Source organism: Prosopis cineraria, unplaced genomic scaffold, assembly GCF_029017545.1.
Source record: "Prosopis cineraria cultivar Desert tree isolate PC_DT_omini unplaced genomic scaffold, ASM2901754v1 PC6, whole genome shotgun sequence".
Lineage (NCBI taxonomy): Eukaryota > Viridiplantae > Streptophyta > Magnoliopsida > Fabales > Fabaceae > Prosopis > Prosopis cineraria.
Genome location: NW_026555337.1, coordinates 39,123,502 through 39,133,515, shown reverse-complemented (window position 1 = coordinate 39,133,515; position 10,014 = coordinate 39,123,502). Strand labels below are relative to the sequence as shown.

The 10,014-nt window shown below is 29.9% G+C and overlaps 1 protein-coding gene across 1 annotated transcript; it reads left to right on the top strand.

Annotated features, from left to right (window-relative positions):
* The first annotated feature begins 1,351 nt into the window (after positions 1 to 1,351).
* LOC129314152 (uncharacterized) lies at positions 1,352 to 4,418 on the top strand. The gene is made up of 5 exons (XM_054957521.1): positions 1,352 to 1,522; positions 1,885 to 1,971; positions 2,460 to 2,624; positions 2,915 to 3,023; positions 4,042 to 4,418. The coding sequence occupies exons 1-5, from the start codon at positions 1,352 to 1,354 to the stop codon at positions 4,416 to 4,418; spliced, it is 909 nt and encodes a 302-aa protein (XP_054813496.1).
* The last annotated feature ends 5,596 nt before the right edge of the window (positions 4,419 to 10,014 follow it).

Sequence of the window (10,014 nt, the reverse complement as noted above, 5' to 3'; positions counted from 1 at the left end):
GAAATCTTCTGGAGTGCTTTTACAATAAGCACTCCTATAAGTAATGTCTTCCAGAGTGCTTTTTGTTAGAAGCGCTCCAATAGACTCTGCTTCTATTTTTTGAAGTTTTTTTATATAAGCAATCTGATCTTGTAAAACTTTTTTGTAGTAGTGAGCGTTACCTATTATTTAAGGCAATGGTTTTCTACATTTTGGGTAACATTTAGTATTTCTTTTCCTACTTAGAATTTTGAACCTTGAACATCTTGAATATAAGTCAAGCCTCTAACCCCTTTTCCAACATTACTACTACTTCGTTTCTATTTGTAAGAGAAACTATCCGTTTCTATTTATAAGAAAAACTATCACTTTTTACTTGTTTTTTTATATAAACAAAATCACATATTTCAATAAGTATTTATTACACATTTCCTAAATTGTCCCTCATAATTTATATTGATGAGAAATAATTAATGCATGCTTATATTGATTAACATAGGGCATTTTAATCTAATTTCTTTATTTTCAGACACAATTATTATGGTTAACTAACTTTTTTAAACTGTGTGATATAGTTATGTTATCTATTACCAATATTATATATAGAGATAATTTTTAAAGTAAATTTTGAAATAATTTAATAAATAAAATATTTAATTAATTAAATAATAAATAAAATAATAAGAATATGTTAAAAAATGGATAAAAAATGAAAGTAAATAGTTATTTTTATATAGGTAAACCATAGATAACAATTTTTAACTGTTGCAAAAAAGAACATTTAAAGACAACAATTATTTTTTATTGCCTATTGAAATCGGTAATAGTTTTCAAATGTTGCAATAAAAAAAGATTTATAGGCAATAGTTTGTATGTTGCTTATTTTAGAATTTTATTGCAATAGTTGAAAATTGTTACCTATTCAACTTTTGAATACAGTTTTCAGTTGTTACCAAATATTTGTTGCTTAAAGTGAGAATCAATAGTAACACATGAAAATTGTTACTTATTCATACATCAGGCAATACTTTTACAATTGTTGCAAATCAAAGTGTTGGAAGAGGCAAAAAATGTTGTAGTGAGAAGACAAGTACTAGAGGTGAAAGCTATGGCTATATGGATTTGCTGGGAAAAAACTCGAATTATTAAGTTTTGCTTTTCCATAGTTGATTCCACAAATGGTCCAAAATATTTATGGTGGTCCACGACAGTAAAGGCAGACAAATAGACAAGCAATTTCCGGAAAAAGGATAATCAAGTAATTTCCGAAAAGTATAATGGTCCTATAAATTTGTGAACGATCTAGTCTTGATGAATATCCACTCGGGAACTTTCGTTTAGATGCTTAATTGCTTCCTATTTCGCAGCTTCAATGGCGAAACTAGGAAATGAAAAGATCACTTGGATAGTGAGTGTGGTGTTCTGCTTCTTCTTGTCTTTGGTGCTTGCCATGGCCACCACTGGCGATGGTGCATCTGGTAAGGAACATGAGGTTGAGAGGCTTTTGAAGAAGTTGAATAAACCAGCTGTTAAGTCTATTAAGGTATACAATTTAACGTCTTCGACTAGTTTTGATTGTGACTAATATTTTAATTCAAATGTTTCTACATAAAAGAAAACTTCAACACTATTCAACCTTTTTTTAACTTCTACTCTAGATATGTGTGTGTTTGGCTTCTAAAACTTGATTAGTTTATGTTTTAAATATATAATTTCTTAAAAGTATTTTTTTCTATTTTTTTTGTGAAAACTATATTTGTAGAAAGTTAGTTTGGATCTTTTCTATCCATGTTTGCAATGTTCGAAGTGAAGAAAGAAGAAGACATTCATGTGAAAAATTATTTACGGGTTTTAATTATAATTTACCAGTATATTTGGATTAACATTTGGTATTATAAAAAACAGAGCCCTGATGGTGACATAATCGACTGCGTGCATATTTTAAATCGGCCAGCTTTTGATCATCCAAAACTGAAAAATCACAAAATTCAGGTAAAATCATATATATCTTAAGTTGTCTTTTTTTGTTTTATTTGATTTTTTAACAATATAAATCTAAAGCCAATTATGTCCTATTCCATGAAGATGAGGCCAACATTTCATCCAAAAAGCAACCAATTTTTCAAAATCAAACCCTATTGCTCAAATGTGGCACCAAAGTGGAAATTGTCCAAAAGGAACCGTTCCTATAAGAAGAACAACAGAAGATGACGTAATGAGGGCAGATTCTATCAAACAATATAGTAAAAGAAGATCATTATACTCCACGGAAGGCCACGAGGTACTACTATTTTTTGTTTTGTTTTGTTTTGGTCATGAGAAGTACTACTATTTTCAATATATATATATATATATATATATAGTGTTACCAGTATCTTGAAATATAGGTTGTAATTTGCTTCTTTTTTAAATGCTTGTTTTTGTGTTTTGCATACTAAATATTTTTTTTCCTTGTTTCGTTGTTTGTTCAATGCCTCTAGTATGCTGTAGCTGATTTGAGGGGAGATAGGTATTATGGTGGCCATGCATCTATAAACATTTATGGAAGCCCCTTGTTCAAGAATCCAATGAATTTAGTCTCTCAAATTTGGATTGTGAATGATGATGATCCGATTAATGTTGAGACCATCGAAGCTGGTTCGCAGGTATTCTATAATTTCTTTCAAGTCACATGTACGCCTGATGGATGAGTACATTTTCATACATTCTTTCAAAAAATACAACTTTTTGTATATTTAATTCCTTGATTTACTGTTTCTGGAAAATTAGATCTCTCGACAAATATAAGGGGATGACAACCCTAGACTTTTTACATTCTGGACAGTAAGTTCAAATTTCTTACCAACATATAATTTCTTGTTTTCCTCAAACCATTGTATTTGTGTTGTTAATTATTGTTATATTAATTTTAATACATTCCTTTTTCATTCCACAGAATGACTCATATCAGACTCAATGTTATAACCTCAATTGCCAGCCTGGCTTTGTTCAAGTTCATAACAAAGTAGCGGTGACAAGCAGCCTAGAACCATCTGTCTATTATGGTTCTCAAAATGAATTATCCATCCTTATCTGGAAGGTATTAACTAGGTTACAACTCATTCTTGCTTAAAGTTTAACTTGGTGTGACTAAGGGTGTTCATAGGTTTGATTTTGAAGAAAATTCAAACTGAACCAAATCAATTGGTTCTCCAAAGCTTGGGACCTATTTGGTTTTTCTTTTAATCAGTTTGGTTTGGTTTTTTGAGTGGTTTGATTTGGTTTGGTTTGGCTTAGGTTTTGGTCAAGTTTGAGTTTTTTTTAGATATTTTTCATAATCAATATATATATATATATATATATGAATATTTACTATTAATTTTTAACTATTAATTAGTATTTTCAATGAAAGAAATCTCTTGAGAACAAAAGAATATTTTGAACAATTATTTAGCACATTTAAATATTAAAAACTAATAGTAATATGTTACCCTTAAAACACTTAATTATACAATTTTAAAATTATCATAAAAAATTATACAGAATATTAAACTAATTGTAACATATTTTTTACTAGTGATTTATAAATAACTAAATTTGGGAAGAAAAAAAATTTAGACAAATTTATAAAAATATATAAAATAATTATAATAAAGCTTGGTCTGGTTTGGTTCAAGAGATAAAAAGCTAAACCGAACTAGACCAATCGATTTTGACAGAATAAAAAATGAACTAGTCTTTATTTATGATTAGTTTATATTAGTTTGGTTTTATTTAACTTGGTGTAATTAGTTTAGATCGATTTTGAATACCTTAGGTGTGACTTATGTATTTAATCCATTGGTCCCTACACTTTATAACACAATTACAACTTAACCCTTAAAAAAACTGGATGTTAATTCTTTCTTTCTTTCTTTCTTTTGTAAGAACATATATTCCTTGTGAAATCCAAACAATTGAAATCACCAATTAATAAACTTCAAGGAATCCCTAACGGCACAAAGTCATATGATCCGGCTATTAGGTAAAATATTATGACAACAACAAAAGATAACAATGATGATGATGGTGGTGATTGAGCAGGATCCCGAAACTGGAAACTGGTGGATGCAAGTTGGGGTACATCTACAGGATATTGGCCAGCTTCTTTATTCGATCGCATGTCTGAGAGTGCATCAAATGTAAAGTGGGGCGGTGAAATAATAAACCTGAGATCTGATGGGCAACACACCACAACAGGCATGGGAAGTGGCTATTTTCCTGAAGAAGGTTATGGGAAGGCTAGCTTTTTCAAGGAGCTTTCTATTGTTGATGCAAATAATAATCTTGTCTCTCCTAAAAACTTTGGCATTATCGTTACCAATCCCTATTGCTACAATATTACCGCTTATGACTATTCAAATGACTCGGGTGTCTACTTCTACTATGGCGGTCCTGGGAGAAACCCAAATTGTCCGTAGCCCTTATGATGTAATCTTGGTGGGTGGCAAATATATGATGGAACGAAAAAAAATATGAGCATTTTATTTAAAAAGTACAAAACTATTTATTTATATCAAGGAAATAAAGGAATTGTGATATGGGTAGAATTCCCTAGCCTGATGGGATATTGTACAAGATGAGTCTTGATAAAACAAGTCTTAATGAGGTTGAAATATTATATAGTGTGATATTATGCAATGTTAGATTATGTTGCACGATATAGTTGTGCAGGAAAACATATTTCTTTTAACAAACAATTTCTGTAATTAAATGTTACATAAACCACTAGAATATATATATATATATATATATAATGTGATTAAGTGAAGAGCCACTAGAAAGTGGTAAATATGTTGGGTCTAGGAAGCATCTTTGAGGAGACGAGAACACAGCTGAGCTACCTAATGGTTGCACAAAAACACAAATAAATAAGTATGATACCACATTTTAATCCAAAACTTTACAATGTTGAGTTTATTAGTCTTTTTCACTTATATGCCTTTTCTCTAACTGTCACACCCCAAAATTAGGTGTGACCGGCACGGGATATGAGCAGAAAACTCACATCCCTAAAGCCTTGATCAGACAAACTACAAAGCTAATATTTTGAACACATTAATAGAATGATTAAATTTTTTTAATATTAAATCAGATATTCAATTAAAAAAAATGAGGTCCTACCTGTGGTCTACATGGAGCACTTAAGGCCAGACTCTAATATAAGTACAAAGTTCAAATTTTTATCAAATTAGAATTTATCTAAAATAATTCTTTTGCTCTAGTTCAACAATAAAACTCCTCAATGAAAACCTCGAGATACAAGTTTAACAATACCATTTGAGACCAAAAATAAATTTTTGATGAATAGCATCCCAACAATAAATAATTAAATGTGTATAAAAGAAAATTTAACATAATTATGTGTGTTAGAAATATCAATTTTTGCAAACAAATATTTAATAAATTTTGTCATAAAAGGACTTGATGTAACTTTAAATAAATTCTTGATTCATTAAAGTATCATATCAAACGTCATTATCATGTAATTTCAATAAAGAAAATAATTGCATAAAATAATTATAGAAATATGTTATTCATCAAAACCAATGAAAAATAAATCCATCAAATAATTAAAAACTCATAATTATAGAGACTTATCAGAACAAGTAACAAACATGGACACACAGTCAACAAGGGTAAATAACCAAACGCGACTCTCGCCACGAAGACAAATGTAGACACATAGTCCACGAGAGCAAGTAACCAAACCAGCTAAAGCCACGAAACAAATGTGAGTACAATGCTCACGGATAACCATCCCTCCGTTCCACATGCGTTAGCCATCGCACGGGACTAGCACCTCCTATATACACCCTGCTAACTAGGTGTACCATGGTGTGTCAAGGGCTAACGGAACTGTCTTTTGCAACCAGTGCTCTGTAATAAGTCCCTTTTAAATTCAATTTCAAACATACGAGAAAACCATTGCTAATAAATAAATTTTTCATTTTTCAGAGTCGAACTAGCATGAATCATTCTCTATATCAATCCAATATTTAATAGAATAAAATCTCATAATTAAAATCTAAACTTTTAGTTATTAATCAATTAAAATTTCAAAACTGATAAGGGTAGTTTCACAAAATAAGGAAGTTTGGCAAACAAACTATTCAATAAACACATCATTGTTATTAAAATAATTTGCATAAAAAAATACTATTTTAGTAAAGAAAATTTTTATTGAAAAAAATTAGTTGGGACACTATCCACTCACCTAAGACATTTTTAAACATATAACTTGCTCCTAATTAACTCCTTTTGTGATATGGTCTGCACCTTATTTTCCTAGCGCCCAAACGATCATTTTTGTTATCTCCTTTATTCACTTCATAAATTCAAAATCTTCAATCTAAACAAATTTAAAGAATGGGAAAAGATAACATCGACATCGATATTTCACAAATAAGAACCCATTTAAGTTTAATTAATAAATCTTCAATAAACACATATATAGATAGTATTTAAAATTTTCAAGTCTTCATATGGAAAATAAACAACTTCTGTGATTTAATCAGCATTACCTATCACTCATTTATGTCCAATTTTCATAAACTTCCCTCGTCACACATTCTATCGGACATTTCACAAGCACACAAAAGTTACCATAAGAACAAACAAACTTGATCTTTGAAGTATCAGCCAAGTACTTTTTAAATCTCTTGACAAAAAATCCAAACATACAAAAAAATTCACTATGCTTCCTAAACACGTTTCTTTATCAAGAATAAATTAAAATTCATAACACAGAACCTAAATCCATAGTATTAGCTTTTAAACCTTGAACATACTTAATTACTTCATTTCAACCCTTCTACACATTTTCATGAACACCTTAATAGCATTAACATTCAAACCACATCATCAAACTTCTTATGTATTCCTCAAAACTAACAAAAAGGAAACCCCAAATTTCCCTTTTATTCAACGTCCAACAGCAATTAAAGCAAAGCAATTCCAGTTCATTGCATACAAACACGTAGAAGGCAGAAAAGATTTAATCAAAGACCAAACTTCCTACCTACTCACAATACGCAGATAGATTCGATGATAGGGGGAGAAAGGATAGAACTTGGCTCACCAATGAAACAAAGAGAAACGATCAGGAGGGTCAAAGCCCTCGTCACCAGAACAGCCCCAAAACAGGGGAGAAGAACTTGCGAACTGGACAGCAACTGATAGTAGTGGATGGACTGCGATGTGACGCATGAAGAACAGAAGCTTTGTGCGCACGCTCAAACACCCACATGAAGACATTGACGGAAGTCAAGAAGGAGAAGAGGGACCCAACTCAAAACAGGGCAGAAAAAAAATATATCCGAAGCATTGAGCAACAGCGGCTAAATTTCCAAAAATGATTCCAAATTTCTGAGAGCATCCAAAACAATTTCCCACTCACTACTCACACTGACAATGGAGAACAGTGGAGAAGGGAATGAATGGTGGAGAGACTTTTAATTTCACCGACAATGGAGTAGAGAATGAATGGTGGAGAGCTTTTTAAGTTTACTCCTCTCTCTCTCTCTCATATGATAGATGTCGGTTAAGGGAATGACTGGGAAAAATATAAGAGTACGGTTTTTTTTTTTCCAAAGAGGGTTTAATAATTTCCCAAAAACTGATGCAAAAATAATTATAATAATAATAAATATAAAAATCTCTTCTATTACATTACAAGGATTCAAAATACAGTCCGATGGTAAACGTTGAGAAGAGTTTTCACCGAGCCACTAATACATCTTTACAAGTCAATCTCAATTTATAAAAATATCTTTAAAATACTTTACAATAAATATTTTCTTAAAATTTAAGTTATTAAATTACATTATTTTAATTTTTATTTTTTTTGCTATTTTTTCATCACAATTATTGAATTACTTGAACAATTAAATATTTATTGTATATTTCAGAATTCCAATTTTTTTTTAGATCATTACACTAACCCAACTCTATTCGATGTGAAACTTTGTCTCCACACCAAGGCACTTGAATGCAGAATTTGTTAAAAACAAAATCTGAAATATAAGCGCAAAACACTACTAGAATATGAAATGTATAGAAGTCTAAAAGGATTGATAGATATTAATTAAATATATTATTTTCTTATCATCTTAGTTTACCATGACCAATACAATTCTCTCATGTCTCTCTCAACCTCTATTGCACTTTGCAAGTGCACAGATAGTACTAAGTAATAAGAAATGAGTAGAGTATCATTTCCATGAAGAAATATTTGTATTAAAAATATGGTCAAGCAAATGATTTTGTAATTTCAATCAAGTTAAACAAAACACAATTGGTTGGATAAAATTAATTTTGAAAATAAGATTAAAAAATTTGAAAATAAAGAAAAGCAAATGATTCTCAAACTTCAAGCACAAAATGAAACATAAGATTATTTATCCCCCTTACATCTCATAACATCAAAATTACCTTCTCTCATAAATGTTTTTAATGAAAATAAGTACTATTCTAGAGTTTCAAAAATATTTGAACAAGCTTTCTCAAGTTATGAACAAGTGTTTAATTAAATTAATTGCTCAATCTCTTGTTAAAATTAATAAAACCCACTTTTAAACTCCAATCCTAATGTAGTTATGCAAGGTTAGCAAGTATATCTCTATCTTACTAACAAAACCATCCATTCAACATGCAAATTCAAGTTCTTGCACTATTTTATCCAAGTTTTACACTCAAATTAGCTCTCTCAAGCATCATTTAAGTGAATCCAACATCTAAATGGTGGCTAATCCCTTAGAAGCATTAACAGAAGAGTAAAATAAATACATATATATCATTAATCACAAAAAGAGAGGAGAAAATTAGTGTTAATCCATACAAGGGTTCCAAATAATCCTAGAACAAAGTGTTTAACTACTCATAATTATTCACAAGCTATAAATACACGAAATATTTAAACTCATGTTAGATTAGAAGAGAGAAAGGAGAAGAAATAGGAAAATCAAGAGAATGAAGCTTCAAATGTATTCAAATCTTCATTCCCTTGCTCCAAGCTCTTCTAACTCCAAAACCCTAGCATACAAAGCTCCCAATAGAGGCTCAAGGTATGAAGAATGCATTTTGGGTCAAGTTAGCATCATATAAGTGTCCTACCCAATCAATTTCAATTAATAAAACATAGCAATTTTCTAGTAGTGGCAAAAGTCCCAACTTTGTGATGACTTTGAATAGTTTTGCACTCTTGTCCAATTAATGTGACAACTCTTATTTGCATATGATTTCTTCATCCAAAAATCTTTCAAAAGTATCAACAAAGGCCTAGAAATGCATCTAATTAAAGTTCAACTAAAATAACACAAAATTAGCTCAAAAGTATTGAATTAAAAACAAATGTGCAAATCTAAAGCAAGATACACATTTTTCTAATTTGAACAATCAAAATATATACAATTGAGCTAAAATATATTAGAATCTAAGGAAAATATGCTCGAATGCCATGAAATTCTAGAGGTTATCAACATCAACAAACTTTCCCAGCTCTTTTCTTTTCATTTTCTTAAGTAAATTATTTCTTTTTCTTTCAATACATTTATATGAGATTCTATACTATATATCTAATTAGATTTGAATGTGTTGAATATAGCCTTAATATTTTTTTTATTGAAAAAAAATTGGTGACTTAATTTCAGAGCTCATTATGACCTGGCCAAGCCTTGAGTTCAAGCATGATCTAAATGGGAATCGAGTTTCTTGCACTTCACTTATCATCGTTCATAAGTAAATTATTTTTGGTAATGATGTATATATATGATTTTTTGTTAAATATTTTTTTACTAAATTATAAATTCTATCTTTATTGTGGTGAAAGAACTTGATATCGAAAGTAGGAAGAATTGCGTTTAAATTTTAATTTAATCTGTATAGTTTTAATTTAGTGCAACTTGATTCCTACAACTTTAATTAGGTTGAAACTCATTTAAAAAAAAATTGCTCAGTACAACTCAATTCATATAGTTTTAGCAATTTAAAATATTAATTTTTAAGTTTCAAGGAATA

Coding starts and splice junctions, on each gene's coding strand:
- LOC129314152 (XM_054957521.1), top strand. CDS start 1,352: ATGGCGAAACTAGGAAATGAAAAGATCACTTGGATAGTGAGTGTGGTG. Junction 1,523..1,884: donor CAGCTGTTAAGTCTATTAAG/GTATACAATTTA, acceptor TATAAAAAACAG/AGCCCTGATGGTGACATAAT. Junction 3,024..4,041: donor AGAACCATCTGTCTATTATG/GTTCTCAAAATG, acceptor GTGATTGAGCAG/GATCCCGAAACTGGAAACTG.